General features: G+C 48.6%; 1 protein-coding gene across 6 annotated transcripts in view; it reads right to left on the bottom strand.

The window, feature by feature from the left end:
* FHL2 (four and a half LIM domains 2) overlaps positions 1-26,738 on the bottom strand; it is a 67,822-nt gene that overhangs the window by 21,590 nt on the left and 19,494 nt on the right. Inside the window, exons 2-4 of one of the 6 annotated variants that reach the window (XM_032351681.1) lie at positions 14,201-14,336; positions 1,580-1,666; positions 440-619 (exon numbers count right to left, since the gene is read on the bottom strand). In XM_032351681.1, coding sequence (XP_032207572.1) covers positions 440-595 — 156 coding nt within the window. In that variant the 5' untranslated portion in view covers positions 596-619; positions 1,580-1,666; positions 14,201-14,336. Of the gene's footprint in view, positions 1-439; positions 620-1,579; positions 1,667-13,867; positions 13,923-14,200; positions 14,337-26,738 lie in introns of those variants that run through there. The other 5 variants (XM_032351684.1, XM_032351682.1, XM_032351683.1 and 2 more) reach the window with 5 other exon arrangements.

The following is a 26,738-nucleotide window of genomic DNA, read 5'->3' as shown; positions in this document are numbered from 1 at the left end:
AGTGCTTTACAAGCCCATTTATCTGGGAATCAGTCCCGGGCCACTCATGTGCCCATTCACTCACCCAGTGCACGGGGCAAACATGAGTGAGACAGCACTGCCGTCTGGAAAGCCACAGTACTGGGAGGTGGGGGGTGGGGGGGTGCAGTGTTTGATCAGGACACCAACAGCCACAACGTAAGAAGTATGCTCAAAACACAGCATGGACGTCCTGGAAATGCACTCGCCAGGCATTACGGGATTAGGAGTGGGCACAGAGCGGCTGGAGGGAGGAGGCTCGGAAAGGCTTCTTGGCCGGAGGGGACAAGCCCCTCAGAGGGGCTCAAGACACAGAATTTCAATGGGCACTAAGGGTCACCACACATAAGCTTGTTGTTTCTGGGGCGCATGGAGGGACCCCAGAGTAGTGGGCACTGCCTGGGGGAGGCCCCGGGGGTACCTTGCAGTCACAGCCGATGGGCTTCCCGCACTCCTCGCAAGTGCTGGCGTAGAGGGCCTCAAAGCACGCCACGCAGTAGGGGCTGTCCTCCCTGAGGATATACTTCTTGCCGAAGAGAGATTCTTCACAATGGTGGCAGTCAAAGCGCTCGGTCATCCTGATGCCCAGTCCTTCAACAGCCTATCAGCAAGAAGAAAAAGAACGTTCCAGTGAGCACACAGGGACGCTGTCCTACTGTCTGCTGTCATCTTTAGCCAAGGGGTGGGATCCCTTCTGGGTGAAGAACCGAAACTCACCTTTTCATTAGCTGTGATTTTTCAGAGATATTTACAAAAAAAAAAAAAATTTAGCATGGGGGCAGTTTTGTGGTTTGCATGCATTTCACTTTCTTAAAAGTCCATCACCTGCCTGGCTGTTGTTGACGGTGTCACAAAAAGCCATGTGGACTTTGGATACAGGGAGAACCAGCACCAGAGCTCTCATCCTGGAAGGGTTGTGTGTCTTCTTCAAACATGTGACCCTGCCTTACATCTTCCCTTTCTCCCTGTCCCCAAAATAGAAAGGCTGGGATAGAAACAATATGTTCATTTCTAAAAAAGGTTTTTCATGAGCTCCCCTTTATGATGCATAAGTTTAAGAGTAAAAAACCACAGTGTCCAGAGGGAGGGGGTATTGGAGTTGGTAAACCTGAGAGGCCAAAAGAACATTACCCTTGACCCTGATGTGACATTGGGAAGTGCAAACTACACTTGCACCAGAACAACTGCTGTATGTCCCTGGGGGCAGGTCACTACTTCTCTATGAAGATATGACCCTTCAGCTGCCCAGGTATCCAGATACAGGATAAAGGGGAAGGCTGGCTTCCAAGAGCAGAGATTATCACAGGGGGAAACGCAGTGACCATGGTCAATGGCTCTTGAGGCAACACCTCAAGCCTTCCAGAGAGGAACAGGAATGCATCTCCGTGCCAGTCACCCTGCATTTTTTCCAGGGTGTGCATGGAGTGTGCACCTGCTGGGTGGGGGAGGGAATATGAGAAGGAGGTGAAGGGAAGGGGGAGGAGCTTCTCAGTCTCAGGTGCTGCTGTCCCCATATAAACATCTGGAACTGGTGGAAAGAATGAGGCCACCATGGGCGTACCTGGTGTGGAAACGTGCCTCTGCGGTGCTGAAAACACGAACTCAGTCTTCTTCAGGAATATGTTCTCTAGTGGCAATATTTCATTTGCTAAAAGTGAAAATTTTTAGAACTTGTTAACTAGGGACACTGACTCTGTAACTTTGAGCCATGTTTTGCAAACTCTAAATACACGCGGTTCGATGTTCAGTGCTTTCAAACCATTTAAGAGTGAATTCCAGGAGAGCCCATGGTGCAAATAAGGTATGGCCTGGTTTATGACAACAACAAATTTGATAGTGTTTATTAATTGTGTGCTCTTTTGTATACAAGGTCCTGACAACAGTAAGCAAAGAAACATCCTTCAGGCTTCGGTACTTGGTGATTTCTGTGTTTACAGAAGAATTTTTTTCTTTTCCAAGAGTATTAAACATGCAGCTGGGACCCATGTGGTAGGATCCGGCCTTCTAAATTGCTCTTCCCGGAGTTAAAGAAAACATTGTCTGGATATTCTTGTGATAACATTACAAGATGAGGCTCTTGTGCATTTGAATTATCCTTCTGAAACCCAATGTATAACTATCCTTTGTACTCAGGCCATCTTGGGTTGCTGCAGCTATATTGTCAGAAGATGCAAACGTTTTCCTGTAATTCCCTAGTTATTGGCCCTTGAAAGTGGCAATTGGTTATGTCATCGCAATTGAGAGCTATTTTTCCACCATATATATGTTTCCAATAAAGATCACCATTTACCTGTTGGGGAACAGGACGCTGATTGCCTGTTCTTCTCACAAAAATGTATGAATAATTATTTGAGAATGTTACCTATGACTAACAAAAGGAGACAGAACTATAAAGTAGAATTTTAAAAACTGGAAACCATTCCCAAGATTATCCATGACAACTGCCTCGTTTTGTGGATGGAGAAACCAGAGCCCAAGAATATTAGTGGAAAAAAGAAGATCCACGTGAGCATTCCCCCAAAAGTCATCTTATTTAGAGAATACAAAGCCGAGATCTAACAGGCGGTTCCGTGGGGACCCGGACAAAGCGCAAATCCTGCTAGGGGAAGGATACAGACTGTACAAGGTCATCTCTTCAGAGACCATTTCTATGTTCTCGAGCCAGTGAAACGGGGAACTTTTTCCATCAACGTCATGATCATGATGTTGCTCATGTACCTGGCATACGTGTGTTTTCTACCTCCTTGTTCCATAGGGCCGGGTGAGAGATAATCTAAGGGAGTAAATTGTGAGAACAAGGAAGGCTCTGTGTCTGGTCAAAGTATGACGGAGTCTCTCTGGGGACCAATGTCATCAGCCCTGATAGGACTAGGTGTTGTGGTGGCCACCTGCCCAGAGGAGCTGAATGAGATTCTCATGATGGTGGCTCTCTCCCCCATCTGGTTCCTTGTCTTCTCCAAGAAGTTACGGCAACTCTAAGGATTAGGAGAGCACTCCTGCCAAACCAAAGGGTTAAGGTGTAAAATGAGCACCCGTTCCTGAGGAGGAACAGAGCAGAATACGCTTGATCGGAGGTTCTCTTCCAGATTCCCAGAGACTTTATGAAACACAGACCCTGAGGGTCAAAAGAAGTAGACCAAAAGCTAAAAAGAAAACAAAGGGTTTCCCTTCCCTTCTATCACAAAGTATTTAACACCAAGTCTCCCTTAAGTAGATGCTACCAAACAGAATATTCCTTTTTCAAAAAGTGTGTATTTAAACATAAACTATCGATCTTAAGCTTTTTTTTCTTTTAATGGGAAAAAACTATCTATAGCACTACATTAGAAGGTCCCCACAACTTAGCCTTTTTTAATCCTATAGAACACCGGATTATTTATTCATTCCAGAAGCATCAGTTGTGTGTCAGATGGTGCACAAAGTGCTGGCAATACAAAGATGAACACGGTCTAGGAGGAAGACAGACACCCAGTTGACCCTTGAAAGACCAGCACCTAAGCAGTCCAAATCCATGTGTAACTTTGGACTCCCCCCAAACCCAAGTGCTAATAGCCTACTGTTGACCAGAAGTCTTGCCAAAAACACAGATAGTCGATGAACACATACTTGTATATGATGTGTCTTATACACTGTTTTCTAGAGAAAAGAAAATATCATTTAGAAAAATCACAAGGAAAAGAAAATACATTTACTGTAGGGTACTATGTTTACTGGGAACAAAAAAAACTGTGTGTAAGTGGACCCGCATAGTTCAAGCCCCTGTTGCTCAAGGGTCAGCAGTGTGTCAGATAACTTACAAAGCTCCACACTCAGGGCAGTGAGGGAGAGACACAGAGGGTCCTATGGGAAGGCAGGGCATGCTCCCCCGGGGGTGTCTGCCTGTGCTGGACAAGGATAAGCCAGGCAAAACTGCGGGCCAGTGGGCAGACGGCGGAGGCCTGATGACAAGCTGAGGAAGATGAGCCCGGGAAGCTGAGAAGGTAGTCAAAGTCAAAGAAAAGAGGGCTGTACTCTTGACCGTGGACTTGGTTCTGCCCTGTAGGCGGTGGGTGTCATCATGAGTGAGGCTCAGCTGAGAGTCTACTGGGTGAAGTTCCAGTTTTGCCATGTGGAGATGAGGAAGACAAAACTCAGGGTGTTTCCAGGGTGTCGGGGTCTACGTCTGAGTCATTTCTTTCAATAAAAATCAGACATCTGGGCTCTGTGAAGATTCTCTTTCAACCTACTCGAGTGCCTCCCCCGTCCGAAGCTCCGCCTCCTCCTCTCGGGTTAGACCTGGCTCCTGGCCATCACTGGCCATCACCTGGGACCCAGAAGGGCTTCGAGAAGTGAGCAGGCGCCCTCCGGCAAGGAGCCACCTGAGGGCAAGGCGTGGCTGCTACCTTGCTATTTCCTTGAACCCGCTCCAAATGACTGCGTCCAGGATTTCTCCTCCCCCAACTCCCTGCACAGGACTAACTCATTCTCTGATGTCATTCTCTCTGAGCAAGCAGGGTATTTGACAAAGCTGGCTGGTAGGGGACAGGCTTGGCTCGGGTCTGGGTGAGATGAGTGGGGGTGGGCGGGGTGGGAGGGTGGGGTGGGGGAGTGGAGGGGTGGGGGGAGTGGGGAAATGTGGGGGTGGGGGAGTGAAGGGGTGGGGGGAAGGTGGGGAAATGTGGGGGTCGGGAAGTGAAGGGGTGGGGGGGAAGGTGGGGAAATGTGGGGGTGAGGGAGTGAAGGGGTGGGGGGAAGGTGGGGAAATGTGGGGGTGAGGGAGTGAAGGGGTGGGGGGAAGGTGGGGAAATGTGGGGGTGAGGGAGTGAAGGGGTGGGGGGAAGGTGGGGAAATGTGGGGGTGGGGGAGTGAAGGGGTGGGGGGAAGGTGGGGAAATGTGGGGGTGGGGGAGTGAAGGGGTGGGGGGGAAGGTGGGGAAATGTGGGGGTCGGGAAGTGAAGGGGTGGGGGGGAAGGTGGGGAAATGTGGGGGTGAGGGAGTGAAGGGGTGGGGGGAAGGTGGGGAAATGTGGGGGTGAGGGAGTGAAGGGGTGGGGGGAAGGTGGGGAAATGTGGGGGTGAGGGAGTGAAGGGGTGGGGGGAAGGTGGGGAAATGTGGGGGTGGGGGAGTGAAGGGGTGGGGGGGAAGGTGGGGAAATGTGGGGGTCGGGAAGTGAAGGGGTGGGGGGGAAGGTGGGGAAATGTGGGGGTGAGGGAGTGAAGGGGTGGGGGAAGGTGGGGAAATGTGGGGGTGAGGGAGTGAAGGGGTGGGGGGAAGGTGGGGAAATGTGTGGGTGGGGGAGTGAAGGGGTGGGGGGGAAGGTGGGGAAATGTGGGGGTCGGGGAGTGAAGGGGTGGGGGAGTGAAGGGGTGGGGGGGAAGGTGGGGAAATGTGGGGGTGAGGGAGTGAAGGGGTGGGGGGAGTGGGGAAATGTGGGGGTGAGGGAGTGAAGGGGTGGGGGGAAGGTGGGGAAATGTGGGGGTGGGGGAGTGAAGGGGTGGGGGGGAAGGTGGGGAAATGTGGGGGTGGGGGAGTGAAGGGGTGGGGGGGAAGGTGGGGAAATGTGGGGGTGGGGGAGTGAAGGGGTGGGGGGAAGGTGGGGAAATGTGGGGGTGGGGGAGTGAAGGGGTGGGGGGGAAGGTGGGGAAATGTGGGGGTGGGGGAGTGAAGGGGTGGGGGGAAGGTGGGGAAATGTGGGGGTGAGGGAGTGAAGGGGTGGGGTGGAGGGTGGGAGTTGAGGGGTTGCGGGGGTGGGCACGGAGGACTGGGCTGCAGGCAGGGAGGCACCTGTCTCAGGGTCTCCTGCGGGCCCAGCTTTGGGGCAGGTAGGAAAAGAAAGGCTCCCCGAGCCCTGGAGCTGTGATGCATAGGCTCACCTACACACTTTACTATTATTTTAAGTCCTCAGGCCTATAAATGACGGTTATTTTTATCTCTGCAGATTTAAAAACCGCGAAATTTGTTTCGAGAGGGAGGAAGTGTCAGAGCTGGCAACAGGGAAGAGAAACACAGAGAAGGGAAGGGGAAGAAGAGAGGAAGAAGTTGAGAGATGGGAAGAGGCAGGAGAAAGAAAAGAGTGTAAAGAAGGTAGAAAGACACAAGGACACTAAGGAGCCATGGTTTTTTTTATTTTTTTTTTTAACCCGAGAGATAGAGAGATGTCTTGGGTATACAGGGAGGAGGCTAGCAAGCTGGCCAGCCCATGACTGTGAGGTACCTGCCCTGTCCTTCCCAGAGGGAAGCCCGGTGGGCCCCAGGGGCTTGCCTAAAGAGGCCAGAGGTGCAAAAGAGGTCTCCCTTAAGCATTGTCTTCACAGCTCCCTTTATTCAGCTCCCTTTATTTGATCTGACCCCAGAGAGGCCATTTTTTCCTTTTTCTCCACAAGATGCAAGTATTTCTCTATATCAGCCCTGCTTTACAAGCCATTTCTTTTTTTTAAAAAATATATATATATATTTTTAAATTTTATTTATTTAACAGACAGAGATCACAGGTAGGCAGAGAGGCAGGCAGAGACAGAGGAGGAAGCAGGCTCCCTGCGGAGCAGAAAGCCCTATGTTGGGCTCGATCCCAGGACCCTGGGATCATGACCTGAGCCGAAGGCAGAGGCTTTAGCCCACTGAGCCACCCAGGCGCCCCTACAAGCCATTTCTAACATAGTCAGTTCTTAAAGAGAAATCTGCAAATATTCCCAACTCCTTCCCACAACTCAAGCAGCAGAACCCGTCAGTCAGTCTCTGCTGAAACCACAACCATCTTTTTTTTTTTTTTTAAGATTTTATTTATTTATTTGACAGAGAGGGAGATCACAAGTAGGCAGAGAGGCAGGCAGAGAGAGAGGGGGAAGCAGGCTCCCTGCAGAGCAGAGAGCCTGATGCGGGGTGATCCCAGGACCCTAGGATCATGACCTGAGCCGAAGGCAGAGGCTTTAACCCACTGAACCACCCAGGTGCCCCAAACCACAACCATCTTTAAATGACCCCCGTGAGGGGCACCTGGTGGCTCAGTGGGTTGAGCACCTGCCTTCAGCTCAGGTCATGATCCCAGGGTCCTGGATAGAGCTCCACATTAGGCTCCTTGCTTGGCAAGGAGCCTGCTTCTCCCTCTTCCTTTGCCTTTCCCCCCACTTGTGCTTACTCTCTCTCAATCTGTCAAATAAATAAATAAAAATCTTTAAAAATAAATAAATGATCCAGTTGGAAAATTCCATTGCTTATCAATAGTTAGGACTTTTCAGAGAGAATTCAGAAAATCAGCCCGCTGCACGTGGGCTCTTTTCAAAGAATGTATTTAAAAAGGCATTGTTTTCACAACACCATGAGACACGGCGACCGTCTGTGTCCCCCACGGAACCAGAAGCCCTGTGAAGGTGGGCACATTGCTGTGGCCTCACCACCCGCTGACAAACACAGGGTCAGCCGCTTGACAAATACTTGGGGAATGAACGGACAAATGAAGGAGGAGTCCAAACATGTGGGCAAAAATCAAGAATGAAAACGAGGCATGTTTTATGGGTCCCGTCCCCTCTGCATACCAAACCCGCAATGTAATGTGGTTTGCCGTCCGGCCTTCTGCAGATTCCTCACGTAACAGACTCCGAGCTTCATTCCTTCTCCTGTGTCTCTGGCCTCTTCCCTGTTCCAGATAAATTGCTGCTTCCCTAGCAGGTAGACTCTCTCTTACTGGGTTTGGACTCTGCACCCTGGGGAACACACAGCTGCACTGTCCACAGGAGGCCTGGTCAGCCCAAGGAGCAAAAACCAGGCAGATGCTTCCAAGCATCTCTGCGAAGAACGTGCTAGAGCCCCTGACACAGGCTCCAGGTATTTGGGACAGGCCCTGTACGGACACAGCTTGCCTAGAAGTCCAAGACCCTCTGTCTCAGTGCTTGGGCTCTCCCCTCTGTGACTGTCGCCAGAGAGCACCCTGCATACTTTGCTTTCCTGCACAGAGAAGTATGGACACACACACACACACACACACACACACACACACACACGGCTCACCACTAACACTCCATTCGTCTAGCTCAACTGTTTCTTTTAAACAAAAATTCCGGTGAATGAAAGAGAGGTGCAAGTTCAAGGAGTTTGCTGTTTGAAAGAACAGGTATGCACTTAGAATCAATTTGAAATGGATTTTTTTAAAAAAAATTATTTATTTATTTGAGAGAGAGAGGGAGAGGGAGTTTGAGTGGGGGAAGAGGCAGAGGGAGAAAGGAGAGGGAGCCCAACACAGGGCTCGATCCCAGGACTCTGAGATCATGATCTGGGCTGAAGGCAGATGCTTAACAGACTGAGCCACCCAGGTGCCCCTAGAAGTTGATTTTTTGGTGTTTGGTAAGGTGCAAGATTGGCTAGGCCTACTACTATGTGTTAAATATCTGGATTGATTTAATGAGCCTTTACCAATGCAGAAGAACAGGTAACTTTCAAAACCTTACAAGAAAAATCTTGATTTGTCTCTGATGGTTTTACGAAACGTTCTGTGTGAGGGGCGCTTGGATGGCTCGGTTAGTTGGGCCGCCAGCTCTGGATTTCGGCTGAGGTCATGATCTCTGGGTTCCGGGATGCAGCCACAGCATCGCTGGGCACTGCTCTCAGCAGGGAGTCCGCTCAGGGATTCTCTCTCTCCCTCTCTTTCTGTCCCCCACCCTGCTTGAGTGTCCCTCTTTCTAAAATAAAAAAATAGATCTTTAAAAAAAAAAAAAAAAAGGAATGTTCTGTATAAGAGACAATGCTTGACTAACGTAAACCGCTATCTTCTGAATTATCTTTGGAACACTGAATAGTGACAAGAAATGGGAAAATAATAAATGTAAGCTTTCCCACCTTAGGTCCATGAATACAAGAATGATGATGCTGGTTTGATGTCCTATAGGCTTTTAAAACCAGTCAGTAAGAAGGTATTGAGTAACCACTATTCTCTGCATATTGTTCTAGGCCCTGGGAGACTGGGAAAAAACATAGGATCTCTAAAAGAAGACTAGTTCTAGCTCCAAAGAATTCCAATCACCTTTAAGAGACTCTCTTGTCATTTAATCTCAAAACATGTCAACTCAGTCAACGCAAGATAAGTATAATTATGCGGGCTAGCATGGCGGGCTGACTCAGGCTAACTCACCTGTGTGGGGCCTTTAGTGAAGGCCCCACCAGCACCCTATAGCTCTACCCACCACCTTCCTGGGAACATGGGAACACATTATTTATGCTTTGTTTCCACGGGAACAAAATGAAATCAGCTCACTCTCTCTCAGCAGCCTCCCCCAGTCTCTGAAAAGCAGCTCGTTGTTTACGTTCTGTCTGCCTGGCCTTCCATCAAGAGCCCCAACTGGCCTCTTCCTATGGTGACGCCCAACATCCCTGAGGGACTGGCCCCTTCTCTCTCCCGGTCCTGTTCCTTCATGGTGTTGCTTTAGCGTGCTGCTTTGGGATCCTGTCAGGACTGTCTTACACATCCTTGGCTTTCTTCTTCATTGACTCGCTAATTGTCTGTGGTTCCAAAAGTTGTATGATCGAGTATGGACAGATCCATTTTCTTTTTGATTAGAAAACTAAGTATCTCCAGACTTCAAGGATGCCCTGTGACATCCTTGAAGACATAAAAACAGGGCAGCTGCTTCTCTCACTGGCACAGACATCACCTGCCTCACTTAGTACCATGGCCTGAGGCTCTTTAAGCCACAGACTGACTCAGGGAAGTAAATGCATGGTGTACGAGGGCCAAGGACCAGTGTGATGACACAGGACGTTCAAGTTCAGACTTGGTGTGAGAACCACTCAGGACAACGGAACTGATGGCAGAGACACCAGATGCTGCCCCAGGCCTCTCAGTAGATCTCCAGGAAGGCAGCTGTATTTCTTAAACTTAAAAGGCAATACCACCAGTGGCAAAGCAGTCATGGCATCTTTAAGAGGCAAGACTGATTGCTGGTGGGAGAATTTCTTTTAAAAGATTTTATTTATTTATTTAAGAGAGAAAGACAGAGAATGCGAGCAGGGGGAGGAGCAGAGGCAGAGAATCGAAAGCAGAATCTGTGCTGAGAGCAGAGCCAGACACGGGGCTCAAATTCATGACCCTGAAATCATGGCCAGAGACAAAACCAAGAATCAGGTGCTTAACTGACTGAGCCACCCAGGTGCCCTATTGGCAGGAGAATTTTTAAGCGGGGTTATTAGAGAACTGTATTAGTCAGGCCCTCCAGAGAAATAGAACCAACAGGATATATACATATGTATACATATATACACAAATACATATATATATGTAGAGAGAGAGAGATTTATCACAAGGCATTGGTTCACAGTCTTATGGAAGCTAAGAAGTCCCCAGATCTGCAGAAGGTCAGAGAACCAGAAGAGCCAATAGTATAAATTAGCAGTTCAAAAGCCAGCAGGCCCAAGACCCAAGAAGAGCTGAGTTTCAGTTCGAGCTCAAAGGCTGAAAAGGACCAATGTCCCCGCTCTGCAGTCAGGCTGGGGGAGTGCCCTCTTACTTAGTTTTCCTTTTCAGTCTGAGGTTGAAGGCTGTAAAAGGCTGATATCCCAGCCCAATGGTCAGGAAAGAGGAACTTCCAGTTGCTCGGCCTTTATGGTCAGATCTTCGACTGATTGGATGAGGCCCACCCACATTGGGAAGGGCAATCTGCTTCACTCAGTCTACAGATTCAGATGTTTTGTCATCCAGAAACACTCTCACAGATATACCCAGAAGTAATATCTGAGCAATTGTCTAGACATCCTTCAGCCCAGTCAAGCTGACATAAAATTAGCCATCACAGGGACCAAAGTAGAAATCCACAGTTCAAGACAACAGAGGTGCCTGGTGACTCGCCCCAAAGTCACAATGCCTGCGTGGTCTCCTGGAAGACCAGGCTCTTGGTCACCAAGAGATGATCCTGGGCATTTTGCTCAGGGTGGTCGTGTTCAAGAAGTGGCTTCTCAGTATAATTCCACAGAATCAATAGGCTTTGATGGAATTCTCCTAAGAAAACTACACAGGAAGTACCCAATAGCTCTACCTGTTCACTCAATCTCAAGGAACTTCGCATCCTTAGATGCAGAACAGGGAGAACCCGGGCCTCCTAGGGCACCTGCAGGGCTCAGTCAGTTAATCATTGGACTCTTGATTTCAGCACAGGTCATGATCTCATGGGTCACGAGATCAGCCCCAAGTCAGGCTCCTGGCTCAGCAGGGAATCTGCTTGAGATTCTTTCCATTTCCTTTTGTCCCTCCCTCCCCTCATTCTCTCTCTAATAAATAAATAAATAAATCTTGGGGGCTGTAGGGGGGAAGACCCCAGGCCTCCAGATGTACAGCCTAATTATTTTCCGATATCCTATAGGGCTTTGTTTGTCTGCAAGTCAGACAAACTCAGACAAACTCTTTCCATACCAGAGGAGGTTCAACAAGCAATTGTGGGTCAAAATATGCAGGAGAAGTCCTCTGTGAAATATTCAGTTATGTTCCCAGTATTTTAGTGATCAGCACTGAGACTCTCCAGTCAAGCTGCCACTTACTGGTTGGGAAACCTTGAACAAAAGTTACTTTTGTTGTGCTTCAGTTTCTCTGCAAAGACAAGGATGGTATCAATATGTATACTACTTATGACATGCGGGCTTGATGACAACCCTTCAAGCAAGCCATGATCACCTCCTGTTTCCCAACTGAAACGCAGGTACCTGGAGATTAGGTGACTGAGCTCAGGCTGCACAGCTAGACGTGGAGGAATGTGATGTCAGGCATCCTTGCTCCCGGCACGCATGCCCACTAGTCTCTCACACCTGTCTCATAGAGTATTTGTGAGGATTAAATGAGACTGTGAATGTAAGTGCCCCAAACAGTGCCTGGTCTATAAGAAGCCAATTCAGCCGTTATTATTATGCTGCTGTGTAAAAAGCATTTTAAAGCACCGCATGATAATAAACACTGTGGAAACCCAGTTCTGTATACAGTTGGCCCTTCAACAACTCGGGTTTGAACTGTGCAGGTCCACTTACATGTAAATTTTTTTTTACATAAATACATCACTGTGATGAATGTATTTTATGATTTTCTGAATAACACTTTCTTTTCTCTAATGTAAGAATACAGTGTACAATACATATAACGTAAAATATGTCTTGATTAACTTTATGCGATCAGTAAGGCTTCCTGTCAACAGTGATTACATTTCTGGGGAGTAAAGACTTATACTTTGATTTCCAACTGCGCAGGGTGGGGGTAGTGGGCATCCCTAAACTCCACGTTGTTCAAGGGTCAAATGTATTAATTGATCATCCTTAAAAATTCAGAGTGAGCAAATTCAGAGGAAAACACTGAAAAAATTTTACACAAATGCACAATGAACTGTTCTTCATTGCGTTTAGTTCTATGGAAGTTTAAGAGACTAGAAATCCCAGTACTTGCCTCAGATGTGGCTTGGTGTAAATCACCTTCAGGACATCAGAGCTTTCCCCCTCTAACATATTATTACAAAACACAGGTAGGCAGAGCTAGCCAAAGCTGCAAGAAGCATATGGCCTGTGTTTCAAACACAGTTTTCCTGATTATAAGCCCCATCTGTGATTTATTTCCTCCCAAAGTGCAAGGGAGTCCACACAGTAGGCGCACATCGCACATCATGGAAGGCAGCCGTATACATTTCATTTAACCTGGGTTAGACTAGTTCCCAGGGAAACCCAAACTGAGATCTAAAAAGAAGCATGACTGATTCTTGATTTAAATAGGAAACAACACTTAACACTTTCTTCCCCAAACTGCAGGTATGTTAAAATATCACCCATCTATCACTTAAGATCAGAATTTCTCTCCTTTAAAACAAGCCCAAATTTTAAAATCTGATAGTTCAGTCTTTTAAGTTCTACACCAGTCAATGCCCAAGGCCACACGCGGAGCTCCATATCTTTGGACCCAAGGGAAATGCCCCCCCCTACACCTCCACAGGCAGATGGCAACCTGGGTGTTCACACACTCCCAAGTCCTGGCCCCCAGGGAGGACAGAGGCGGTCACCTCCCCGTTCTTGGACCCTTGGCCAGTCTTTGCCCAGGGCTCTCCTGTGGGTGGCAGTGACCCTGTTCCCACACCCAGGTGATCAGCTTGACCAAGACTCAGACTTCGGTCTTCTCTCCCGACGTGGGGTGGTGTGTTGTCCTGACTTACAGCGCCCCCCCTTGTCTCCCCAGCTGAGCTCTCCCCAACACGGTTCGCCCCCCCCACCCCCAAGGCTCGGCTCCCTTCTCCCCGAGTGTCCCCAAGGCTAGTTCCCCTCTCTCAGGTGTCCTATCAGTTCGACTCCCTTTCCCCCTGCCTTCTAGGGGTCTCCCCCTTGGCTCTGGGTCTTCCCTTCTCCCTGGGTATCCCCACGGTTCTGTTCCCCTCTTCTGGAGTCACCCTGCAGCTACACTCCCCTTTCCCAGGTGGCCCTACATCTCTGCTCCCCTCTATCAGGCTTTTCTCCGGGTCTCCCGAGACGCTCCGCTCGCCTCTCCCTGGGTATCCCCAAGGTTCTGCTCCCCTCTCCCTGTTGTCCTCGGGGTTCTACACCCCTTGCCTGGGTCACCCCGCAGCTGCGCTCCCCTCTCCCCAGATCTCTCCAAAGGTTCAGCTTCCCTCTCCCGGGTCTCCCCGGTCTCCGGGTCGCCTCCAAGGCCTGGATCCTCATCCCAGGTGTCCCCACGGTTCTGTTCCCCTCCGTCCCTGTCGCCCCTCGGCTCCGTCCCCCCTTCCCGGGTCTCGCCCGCATCTCTTCTCCCCTCTCCCGGGTCTCTCCCACGTCTCGGCTCCAGTCTCCCCGGCTCTCCCGCGGATAGTTCTCCCCCGGTCCCCAAGGTGTCGGCTTCCCGCGGGGGGCGCGGGCGGAGGGCACTCACCGTGCGGCGCGGGCGGGCTCTGGGGACCGGGCGGGCGGCGGGCGGGCGTCCCGGACCGGCGGCGGCGGCGGCGGCGCAGGGTTGCGGCGGGGCGGCGGGCCGGGTGGAGCGCGGCGGCTCCCGCCCGAGAGAACCCCCGCCGTGTCATTTGACCATATAAGGAGACGCACGCCTCCGAGACGCCGGCGGCGCGGGCTCGGTGCGCGGGCAGCGGCGTGGGGGCGCGGGGGGCGGGCGCCCGTCGGCCTCCAGGTGGCCCGGGCCCTCGCGGACCCCGACCCTTTGTATGCTTTGGTCTCCGATCCCCCTGGGTCTCTAAAGCGCAGGGCTTACCGGAGCTCCGTGCCCGGTGTGGGCTCACAGGGCCGAGTTGGGGGCCAGGGCCTCCCCCACGCCAGGGCGGAGTGACAGGGGTCTCCACGCCCGCATTCTCCGCCGGGGTTCCGGGGAACGCGACGCCAGCCAAAGCCTGAAAAGGGGTTGGGGGGTGGGCTGGAGTGCGGATCCCAGACCGCTGATCCGGTCTGGCAGCGGCTGGAGCCCCGCGTCTGGGATCTATTTGCACAGTGGGCTTTTCCTCCTTACCCCGAGGACCGCTCTGCGAAGCGAAATGAGCGGAGCAGATGGCAAGAAAGAATGGATAATGCCAGGTTCTTTGTTCCACTAGGCAGGGGCCGGGGGACTGTTTAAGTGATTCTGTTGTTCCCTTCAGGGCGAGAAACAAAGGTGAGCTGGAGAGAGTGCCTCCCGCCTTGAAAGCCCAGCCCCTGTGCCTGAAATCCACACTTAGTAGGGACAGATGGCACCGGGATAGAAATATTTGCTCTTGAGTGGGTGGCCAGGCTCCCCTGTGGACTGGGGACGGGGGAGAGATGAGCTGATAGGACGACAGCAAGAGAGAGAGCTAGGGTACCGTGGGTAGGCATGTTATGTTTAACAATCAGTGGGCCTCAGAGAAGGAAGAGCTGTTTGATTCTTTTCTCTGGGTTGACGCTCTGTGTCTGGGGGTATCGGAGACTCTCCTTGGGTCTCCGTCATGGCATCACAGGACTGGAGAGTCATATTAGCTACACTCATTGAGCATTAGCTCTACGTATTGTATCGTTTGATTCTCACTCCTTGAAGATAAGGATTAATACTCAGTTTTAAGGTGAGGACATTTCAGCTCAGAGGGATTGGCTCTAGGCCTCCTGAGACTAAGTATACCAGCTGAGATCTGACCTGGAGTGTGTCGGATGGCAAAGCCGTGCCAGGTGCTTGCAGGACAGGAAATGCTCCTCATCCCACCAGTCACTCCACTGCCTTCCAGAAGGCTGATACCGGCCACAGCAGTGAGCCCAGTCAGAACTGGATGTGGGGAATCCAGCCGCCTCTGCATGCCCCCATTCCTCCCTCAACCTGACAGGTTCTCACCAAGAACAGAAGTATGGGTTCCAGACCTGTACTCCTACTGATAGTCAAAGCAGGCCAGTATCTTGAGCAAAGTGTGTGCAGACAAGCCTCTTCCCTCTGACAGTTCTCTGGATTTGTTGTCTGTATAGTTGCAAGTTACAGAATGATCTCCCAGAGAGAGAGCTCGGGGGTGGGGGGTGGAATCCAAAGACTGGACTAGCTGCTATGAATAAGATGGACTTAAATAGATTCTGAAACAAAGAACACACTACTTCAAAAATAAATTCTTATGAGGCAGTTTGGGGAAGTATGATACTAACAAGGTAGTAGAGGACACTGCTAAGTTATTATGAATTTATTTGTGGTGTGATAATGAAATGGCACACACACACATGCACACACATATTCTTAAATCTCTTAGTTTTCAGAAATAGTGCCAAAATATTTACCAATAAGATAACATTGTTTGAAATCATTGCAAAATAATTTGAGGTGGTGGAATGAATTGGGCCGATATATTTACGAAATAGCATCAGCCATGGAGTAATGATGTGTGCAAGCTGGGTGATGGGCATGCAGGGGGAGGGGGGTTCATTATACTAATCTCTTTCCTTTTGTAATGCTTGAAAAATTCTGGAATGGAACATTTTTAAAATTACAAATGCACATACCATTTGATTTTGACCCGCCACTTCCCCTTACAGGAAATCATCTTACAAATAGACTTGCTCATGCGTAAATTGATATACTTACAAGGGCAGTCCTTGCGGAATTCTTAATCATAGCGAAATATTGGAGCGTGCTATATGTTCATCAACAGGGACCAGTTAAATATCATATGGTACATTTTAGAGTTATTTCTCTATGCAGCTATTAAAAAGAAAGTAACTATATTTATTGATTTGGCACGATCTCCAAGTTATGTCCATGGAAAAAAAAGTAGATAGTAACCAAAGATTTGTGTTGAGAAAGGAAGGGAGGAAGACAATGTATACATATAAGAGTAGTTGCATCTGGGAGAACTGGGAAGCTGGGGGCCAGGAGTGGAAGGGAGCTTAAGTTTTACTCTATACCCTTTTGTTTCTTTTAAATTTTGAGCTATGTATCATTCATTTAAAAAATAAAAATATTTTAAAAATTAAAGCAACACATGCTCCTTCGGGACAAATAAGAAACAAAGTTTGTTAAACTGACTTTATAGAAAATCGAGGAAGTTTGCTAGAAATAGAAGCAGGAGGAATAGGATTCTGAGCTGAATGGATGTACTTTTTGGAAGACTTTGAATCAGACGACAAACTATTTTTTTTTTTAAGATTTTACTTATTTATTTGACAGACAGAGATTACAAGTAGGCAGAGAGACAGGCAGAGAAAGAGGAGGAAGCAGGCTCTCCGCTGAGCAGAGAGCCCGATGTGGGGCTCCATCCCAGGACCCTGGGATCATGACCTGAGCCAAAGGCAGAGGCTTTAACCCACTGAGCCATCTAGGTGCCCCCGAGGACAAACTATTTTAAAAATAAAATTTGGGGGCACCTAGGTAACTCAGTTGGTTAAGCATCTGCTTTCAGCTCAGGTCATGGCTCAGGTCAGGATCCCAGGGTCCTGGGATGGATCCCCTGTGGGCTCCTCACTCAGAGGGGAGTCAGCTGGAGAATTCTTTCTCTCCCTCTTCCTCTGCTCCCCCCCCCCACCATGCTCTCTCTTTGTCTTTCAAATAAATAAAGAAAATCTTTAAAAAAAAAAATTTTTAGGAGCACCTGAGTAGCTCATTTGGTTGAGTGTAGGGTTCTTGATTTCAGCTCAGGTCCTGATCTCTGGGTAGTGGGATCAAGCCCCATTACAGGCTCCTCCTGCTCAGCCAGGAGTCTGTCTGTCCCTCTCCCTCTGCTTTTCCCTCTCCCACTGTTCTCTCTCTCTCAAATAGATAAAAATATACATAAAATCTTTAAAGTAAAATAAAAAATATTTTATAAGATAATCTGGTAAAACGTATTTTGAAAAGTTCTGTCTTTTGTACCATTGTATTTGCAGGGCCAAACTATAAAGCATGACACATAGTATGTGTTTAATAAAAACAGGTGATGAATGGATGGATCACAGAAGACTTGTTTAATATAATGGCAAGTCTTTCATTTTTAACTGACTATTTTGTAGTATAGCAGATAAAATATTATAGAAAATAGAACCCTATGACAATATAACTTGATCTCTGGAATCAGGTCTAGATTTGAATCCCTGTCCTACCTAGGACTCACTGAGGTGACCTTGGGCAACCACAAAATCTCCTTAACCTTTAGTCTACTCGCATGTAAAATGTACTTCGCAAAATTCTTGGAAAAGATCCTTTGAGATGGCTCATGTAAATCACTGAATGGTACTAGTAAAGTCCTTGGCACATCGTAGGCCCTCAGTAAATATGAGCTTTTATTCCGTGGTATTTTGTTTGATGGTAAAGGGGAGATGAATTCAGAATAAGAGGAAAATGTCAAGGTGGTGAAAAGGTACAATTTTCCAGTTATAAAATAAGTAAGTCCTGGGGAGGTGATGTACAACATGGTGACTGTAGTTAATAAATCGGTATTGTATATTTGAAAGTGCCGAAGAGAGTAAATCATAAAAGTTCTCATCACAAGAAAAAAAAGGAACAGTGATAGATGTTAACTAGACTGACTGTGGTGATCATTTAGCAATATCTACGATTATCAAATCATCATGGTGTCTACCTGAAACTAACATAATATTATATGTTCACTAACTAACATAATATTATATGTTCACTAAACTAACATAATATTATATGTTCAATAAAAAACAGAAGGAAACAGACTTAATTCTCATCAGAAGGAAGGATTAATGTTGAGATTGTATTCCAAAGATAAAAGATTGTCTTTTCGACAGACAAATTCTCTGCTATGGGTAAGAGGTTGATTCGTGGAAGCACAGAAATTAAGAAATCCTATTTCCTAGGAAAGGCATAGAGGCAACTCTGATAGGAAATTCAAGTAATCCAAGCTTCTCTTGTTAATTTCAGTTCTGTAATTCCCTCACCAGCCAGCGCCACCCTGACTTCGTCCTCTCTAATGTGGGATGGTTTCAGGGATGGGGTAGCTAGGAAGCAGGGAAAGAAAGGGATGGCTGTATGACATAGGCTGGTGGTTCTCTAAGTGTGGTCCTGGACCAGCAGCATCAGGATCACCCAGAAACTTATTAAAGTAAAACATTCCCTGTGTTTTAACAAGCCCCGCGGGTAATTCTGATGACTAGTAGTGCTTTGAGGTAAAATACTCCCCAGGGATACCAACTCTGGACTCAGTAATTTACCAGCAACCTAAAATGTTAGTTTCTAGGGAGGATGGGGGAATGGAAACAGATACACTAAACACAGACTGGGCTCCAGAACTGTAAAATCCAATTATAAGTATTACTTACTCTCCCAGGTAATTCACCAGAGGGAAGCACAGGTAGAAATGAACTCTTAAATCCAATCCCAAGTATTACTCTGCCCTGTACTTCATGGGAGGGAAGCACCAATTAGAAAACTTAAAAGGCAAATCCTTGCAGCCCGTTTCTCTGTTGTACCAATGCTGAAAACTAATTGTGTCCTCCGAGAAGCCCAGAGAGGAAAGCGGAGCTTCTAGAAGTGTGGTCAGACCTGGTGGTGGGGGAGCTGGTGGGCACGGGGGAGGGCAGGCTAGGGTCTCCTCCTGACCTTGGCCACCTCACCAACATCCGGAAGGAAAGGGAACATGTAACAACAGGGGCGGAAGTTCAGACCTCCCTATGTCCCTTACCCTAACTGACCATTTCAATGAGCTCTTTACAGTCCTCCTCCCATTTCAGAAGCAGAACTTCTCACGGGCAGTTCTGCCCACTCAAACCCTGGGCAGGAACTTGTTGGATGATTTGCCCTTGATTCAGAGGTAATCATTCTTAATTGCCTCAAATGGTTAGAGGGTGAGTGTCTAAGATCGTAAAAACTGGCGGTAAACCCTGAGTTATTGCTCTGTTCCGGGAAGGGACCAGGGTGGGGGGCAGGCCTGTGCACGCCTCCCCATGATACGGCACCACCCCAGTATGTTGTCTCAGACAACCTGGGCCCACTTTTTCTAAAAGTGTGATTTACCTGGGTGGAGAGGGAACACTTCTATCAAAGATGATGACTCTGCAGAGAGGGTGCTCACTTCCTGGGCCCCTGAGCTTGGTGCCCATGTCTCCTGGAGCAAACCAGAGGAGTTTGGTCTGGGTACAGCTTTGTTCTTGTAGGTGCCCAAACGTTGCCCCTGTGCCTGTTAAGACTTTCAGGAAAAGTCCAGCCCTTCAGGACAAGCAAACTCTTTCCCTTCCCTTCCCTGCCTGCCCTGCCCCCCAACCCCTTAGTCTAGTTAGGCGGGAAAAGCTTGGCTCTTTCTTAAGATGCGGAGTTTCCATATCCTATTTCTTTTTTTCTCTTTTTCACAAACTGATTTAATGGATGCAAATAGTCACCGTGTTCAAAACCTCAGAAACATGCCTGCTTTTGAGCCAAATCCACAAAAAACTCCATGATTTTCTGAGTTTACCAGCACTGGTGAAAGCTGATTTGGAGCGTTTCATACAAGTTTCCATTGCGGCTTTGATAACTCATTTAAGAAAGGTTCTCTTTGGCAGCCTCATGGCCAATGAAATGAAACCGTTCACACTGCAGTGCATTTCTGGGAGGCTGGGAGGCCCGTTGCGGATCATGAAACGTTGCTGGACTGTTGGAGATGAAAACAATTTCTCATGGAGTCCCTGGAAATGTTTGCTTCTTCTCTGAGATCCTTTTGCCTCTGATGTCTGCCCTTGTCTGCAATAACCCAGTCGTTTCTCTGTTTGCCAACAGTTTTACTCTATTTTCCCTCTGTCCGCTCTTCCAAAACCCATTGAAAAGAAGTGCAAATGCCCGAGGTCTGCGCAAACTTAGCAAAATCCTTGGATTTTGGATTTGGATGAACCGTGTTTGGTGCCCGTAAAGTCCCCGAAGTGCTTTTCTGGGTGCCTCTGCTGGTTCTTCCTGGAGCACCTAAAATGGGAGCATCTCATGCCCACTTGGTTCTCAGAATGTGGGCTTTGAACCATGCTGAAGTCACAAGTATTCTTTGTGAATTAACTTTATGAGTCAGCACTGTAACTTTTAAACCCCCAGGACGCCCTCCCTGCCACTCAAGTCCTCTCGGTGCTATTTCCACTTTGATCAGGGCCCTTAACAGCAAGTCCTGTGGGCTAGCTAGGAAGAGCCAGGCAGCCAGGAGGGGCGGCAAGGACCCAGCCCCGGCGCTCCTCACACCACCTGGGCATGTCCTCTTTACTTAACCTCTGAAACAGAGGATGGCCTCTCCTCTCACCTTAAAGGGTTATTTGAAATTATTTAATCCTTCTTCAAGTTATTGTTATGGTTCATCCATCCCTGAAAAATCCCTAAAATTTCCCATACCATAAAAATGATTGTGCAAGTGTGGTATGTGATGGTAGTGTGTGACAATGAGCTGTCTTTTATGCGGCTTTATGCTCTCCTAAAAACACGACTGAAAGGCTGTCTTCTACCTGTTTCAAAAGGTGCTTTAACATGGGGCCTGAGAGTTACGATAGGGCTTTCTGGGACAGCCAGGCTTTGTCGGACAGCATTGCAATGGTCCTTGACTGCTGGGACACATGTTCCTAAAATGTCTGACCTTCGCAGGATGCTGGCAATACTCTTTGTCCCCCGAAGAATCTTTTCAAATTGTGGGCCATCCTAACCACACATATTTTTGGAACTTCTGCACAGTTAGAGATGCTGAGGAATGACTCTGTAACTGTTCCAGATTAGTCATTGCCTCCTGCAGGGATGGAGGGGCTCCAAGGGCAAATCATTGTCAGAAACCCAAATTGTTCATCAGCTGTCCTTAAACTCAGTAAATGCCTCTTCCTTTCCTTTCCTGCCTGCCTGCCTGCCTTCCTTTCTCTCTCCCTTTCTCTCTCCCATTCTCTCTCTTTCCTTCTTTCTTCCATCCTGCCTTCCTCCTGTCTTTCTCTGCTTTCATATCAACTATCAATAATCTGAAATTACGCTTTCTTCTTGCCAATGGCTTTACCACAACGCGGCTCCCTGACCTTGTTAGCATGTTAGGGACCCGGTTCTGTCTCCCACCCTGTCTGTGTGGCATGCCTATTTCCCTACATTGTCACGGGTCCCTTGAGTTCCCAGGTCAGGCTGAAAGCAGGGGAAGGAAATGCTTGGAGGTTTTCTGTTTTGAAGAGTATGTTTGGAAAGTCATCAAGTCAGGACAATAGGGGCTTCCCACCTAAGTTGGGAGATACTTCAAACCCCTTCCCACACGGTCTCTTGGCTCCAACCTGCTCTGCCTCCCCCTCTGAGCAAAGATGGCTTTCCATACTCTGTTCTGTCCCATGAACTCCTGAAACACAGACAAAGCCTCTCCCTTGGGAAAGCTGTGTGAGTACCCTTCCCTACTCTTTGATTATTCCGTATGTCTCACTTTTCCCTCGTTCATAACAACAAAGGAAAGAGTGGGAGCCTGTTCTGGGCCAGGATGGACACATCCATTTCTGTATTCTCTGCAACTCCATCGGTATTCACTGGATTCAATTCAGGTAACCTGAAAATGCCCAAACCAATATAGGGCTGCCATACAAGGGCTCATGTGGGCCTACTTGAACCAAACAAATCAACCCTATTGCCCTTTTGGGAAGTTCTGTTATCTGGGTTTTGCATGGAGATCTGACTTGCAAGCAACTTGCATTAAAGCTCAGTGGAGGGGGACGTCTGGGTGGCTCAGCTGGTCTAAGTGTCTGGCTTCGGCTCAGGTCATGATCCCAGGGTTCTGGAATCGAGTCCCATATAGGGCTCCCTGCTTAGTAATGAGCCTGCTTCTCCCTCTCCCTGCTGCTCCCTGTGCTTGTCCGCTCACTCTCTCTCTCTCTCTCAATCTCTCTGTCTCTGACAAATAAATGAGTACAATCTTTAAAAAAAAAAAAAAAAAAGCAAAGTGGAGGGTCTGTCCTCTCAGGCAAGGGCAGCGGGAGATGGGAGCCAGACATTAGCTGGAGTCTCCCTGGGGACCTTCTTGGGGTAACACCTCTGCCCCTGAGAAGTGGGCTGCTGCTCTGGGTCTGCCCCTGCCACCCCCTGCCTGCACCCTCCTCAACCATGCAGAATGCAGCTCACCGAGGGGCAACCTAGAAGTGGTCATGCCAACGGAAACCAGGGCCTTCGTTTTCAGCAACCAGATGTAATGAGTTCATGTCTTAAATATGGCTGAGGCATGTCTGACTCGCTACGAAATGCTTTAAGACAGTCTGTTTACCCCAAAGGGAGCATACAAAACAAAGATTCTGTCTCCCAGGGAAGCTGCTGAAGGCTCTGCCTCTGCAGCTGCGTGAGTGTGTCTGGCGGGCCATTTGTCAAGGCGGATCCCGTTGCTGGAGCCTCTTTAGGGATAACAGCTCTGCTGTAGCTTTTGAGAGGGGTATCCTTACCCGCCAAAGCAGGCTGCAGAGATGAGCCCACGTAGGAACCCACAGCTCATCCCTTTGGAACCATAGCTGTTCTATGGGGGAGTCACTCGGAAAGAAAAACTAGTCTATTTCCCTCATTCACTCATATTGTCAACAGGTCATCCTTCCCGAAGGTAGACCAGATTCACAAGCTTGTACTTGCCTTTACTCTGGCCACCCGCACTTCCAGAGATGACTATGCAGCTTTCCAAGTTATGCGGTCCAAGTTTTGACATGCACATAATTGAGTGGTAAGAGGGGACATCCCCCCTCCGGGCCGAGATGGGGACCAGCACCCTGTTCTTGCAGAATCACGCTGTCACTTGGGAGAAGCACCCTTTCACATGGCCGGGTGGGCTTGGCGTGAGGACTCCTTTCCTTTGGATGGGTCTTTCTTGCTCCCTTGCAAGGGACATGCACGAGCAGAGGGAGGACAGAGACCTTGCTTGAGCAGAACTAATCGGGCTGATAGTTAATGAATGTCAACTTGACATCCCAGATTCTGGAATGCAGAGTTCAGAGGCGCTATCCTTCGTTATCACTGTTACAACAAATGTTTTCTTTTCTTTCGGTCTTTTGTTTTTGATGGCTGATATGGTGGCATTTTTGTGTGTGTAGGAAAGGTTGGTGGGCGTGGATTTAGATATACAGACTTTGGAAGACTCATTTCCTTCTGTCTCAGACTCTAGGAGGAGATGTGGTTTAGGGGGCTTTGCACCCCACATGGTATGGGGGGGTGAGGAGAGCCTGCGGCAGCCCCCAACGGGGCAGGGGCACCTCCCCAAGGACCAAAGAGGCAGAGAGGGGGCTCTGGCTCAAAGGAAGAGAACGTCTCCACAAAGAAGCTTTGGGGCAGAGACAAGAGGCTGCAAAGGGGGAGGAACAGTCCCAGTGAGAACAAAAGGACACTGTCCTTAAGAAAACAGAGAAGTGAGTGAGAGAAGAAGAAATAGACAGTAAAAGCAGGCTTCCTTCCACGGGGGAAATAGGCAAGGGATGGGCACTTGGCTGGTTAATTCATGTGGGCAAATAACGCTTAGGCTATTATCCCTGGAAGCCGGGAATGGTTTCAGAGGAAGAAGCTGAGGTTACCCCCAAACTGTTCCCATGAGCTAGCTATACACTTAGCTTCGGCCGTTCGGAGGGAGGCTACGGCACTACAAGCCCAGCGAGGGAGCAAAGCAGGGAAGGGCAGGGGAGGCTTCGTAGGTCAGCCTCTGAGCTAACGGGAAATTGGACAGTTTGTTCAAGACTTGTTCAAGTCGTTGTGTTTGGACTAGCAAAAGTTACCATTTGAGCCATTACCCTAGAACGTCCGATTTATAATGTACAGTAGTTAGATGTTATAATTTAAACACCGATTGAGGCTCTTGGTCCCAGGAAGTGGGGGCTGAGGGGTGAGAGCAGAGTCCCCCAGGAGCTGCCTCTGGTCAGTAGTGGACTCCCCTGGTGGCCCGGAGCTGCCTGGGGAGCAGCTCATTCTTCCCTGGGAGCAGGTAAGAAAGCCAAAAGCCACAGCTCAGCAGGCGCCTCAACACCCCCCACCCCGCCCCCCACCATGTCTCTGCCAGGACAACAAGCCAACTCCTGCCTCATTCCGACCACAAGGGCTTGAGGCCAAGTTAACCAGAATGAAGGGACATTCCAGAGGATGAGGAACGCCAGGATCCTTGGCCTGGTTACCAGGCTGGGGTGGGGACCCCCAGGCGGGGCTGGGAGCCGCATGTGCAGTTTGGGGGGCAGAGCCCAGAGATGAATGCTCTCGGCAAGGTCAGGACACAGGGAAGTGGGAGGGCGGCATCAGAGTTTTGTCTCCCAAACAGAAGCTGCTTTTCCACTGGAAGGAGACCTGAGGGTTTTTTTTTTTTTTTTTTTAAGATTTTATTTATTTATTTATTTGACAGACAGAGATCACAAGTAGGCAGGGAGGCAGGCAGAGAAAGAGGAAGGGAAGCATGTTCCCTGCTGAGCAGAGAGCCCCATGCTGGGCTCGATCCCAGGACCCTGAGATCATGACCTGAGCCGAAGGCAGAGGCTTAACCCACTGAGCCACCCAGGCGCCCCCTGAGGGGTTTTAAACCCTGGCAACTCCTCGACCTTCTAGAAGCCCTGCCCATCGACCTCCTCTCATGGTCCTGACAATAATGGACATGTGCGCTGATGAGGGAAATAACCCCAGATAGACCAGGGGCCACACACCCTGTGAGTGTAACTGGTGCGTCTGGTTCTTCAAAAGATGGTAGCCACTGGCTCGCAGATTTCTGAGGGCGATGCCTTTTGAAGTCTATTCCAACTGTGCATCTCTGGGGAACATGTCACCTATTAGGACACTGCTAGCTGGTGTTGGTGTCTAAGCCCAACATGCTAGATTGTCTTACTCAGACCAGAAGGATTTCTTGGCACAGGTAAGAAGAACGAGGTTTACGGTGTGTGCGTCTTCTTGTATGGGCCTGTGCTTCTGGTATACTGGTATACTCCGGCAACCATAGGGGTCCCCACAGGACGAGGGGAAGGCTGAAGCCCTCAGGAGAGGAGCAGTGAAGGGAGTCATTCAATGGGCTAGAAACCCACCGTGCTACACAGCCAGACACAGGAGGCATTCGTCACAGCTTCAAGCATTTAAGAAGTTTACACAATAGAAGCAAGCCTCGTTTTTTCAGGAAGTGGCACTTTGCAGAGGAAACCAACCTCAGGTAAGCTGTCGCGGTTAAGCAAAGGAGATTTTTATCCTCAGGTTCCCAAATTCCATTTCATCATTTATAAAACGTCCACCATTTTGGCCCCAAACCTGGGTCTTGTTGATGAAATCCTCATGAAATTGAAAGCGGGGTGTGGGGGAGTGGGGGGTGGGAGGGTGGGGAACAGTCATATGAATGTCAGTGGAAGAATTACAAGTAGACCTCATGAGCACAGGTATGCCTATTGCCATCATCCCTTTAGATGTTCAGACTCATTCATTCTCATTTTGCTCACTGCAACTGATCCTAAAATTAAGGCCAACTGCCTCCCTTTGTGTCCTAAACTGTAGACCAAATTAGAGGCCATCAGCATAATTTCCTAGTAGTGTCTTTGAGCGTCTTTGAGGTAAAGTCCTAAGATGTAACTTTTAAAAATAAGAACATTATAACTGTGGAAAGAGAATTATCAAAGACCAACACTGTCCCACTGAGAGCAACTTTTAAAGAAAACAAAGCATAAGGTGCAACATCCTTTTTTTTTTTTTTTTCCCAATTCTTTCCAAGCACATCTTAATAGCCCCTATCTCTCCCTCATGGTTTTTAGTAAGAATCCTTTTTCCCAGCTCACCCAGAATTCCAGTCTTTGACATGGAGACTTTGTGAATGATCCTGGAATGTGGGACTATTCTGATATGGAAAACTCGTGATGTCCTTCCGCCTAAGAGAAATCAGATGGGGGGTGGGCACAAGGAAACTCCTGGGCAGGAAATTGTTTTTTGCTGAGTGAGTCACCCTCATGCTGCCAGCAGGATTCCAGCTCAGCCCCTCCTTTCCAAAGCTTAAAGTCCAGTGTGACCAAAAGGAAGGGAGCCAGCTAGGTCAAGATGAGATTCCAGTAAGATCTGGTCTGAGTTGAGGTATGGAAAGTGTATCTCAATTCTGGGTATATATCCAAGAATTAAAAGCCATGTCACAAAGGCATGTCTACGTGTATGTGTTTACAGCAGCATGGTTCACAGCAGTTAGAATGTGGAAGCAGCTGTGTGTCCGTCAATGGATGAATGGAGAAACAGGATCTAGTGTCTGCTGTATGCACACAATGGAATATTACTCAGCCTTAAAGGAGGAGAAAGGAGGAAACATTCGATGACATGGAGGAACTTTGAAGACATTAAAGCTACATGAAAGAAGTCAGACAAATGCTGAATAATCTCACTTACACGAGGTTCTTAGAGTCATTCAATCCACAGACAAAACGAAAAAAAAAATTCTTGTTGTTGCCAGGGC

Source organism: Mustela erminea, chromosome 7 (genome assembly GCF_009829155.1).
Source record: "Mustela erminea isolate mMusErm1 chromosome 7, mMusErm1.Pri, whole genome shotgun sequence".
Lineage (NCBI taxonomy): Eukaryota > Metazoa > Chordata > Mammalia > Carnivora > Mustelidae > Mustela > Mustela erminea.
Note: the sequence above shows the minus strand (reverse complement) of the source record. Positions and strands in the feature narration are given on the sequence as shown.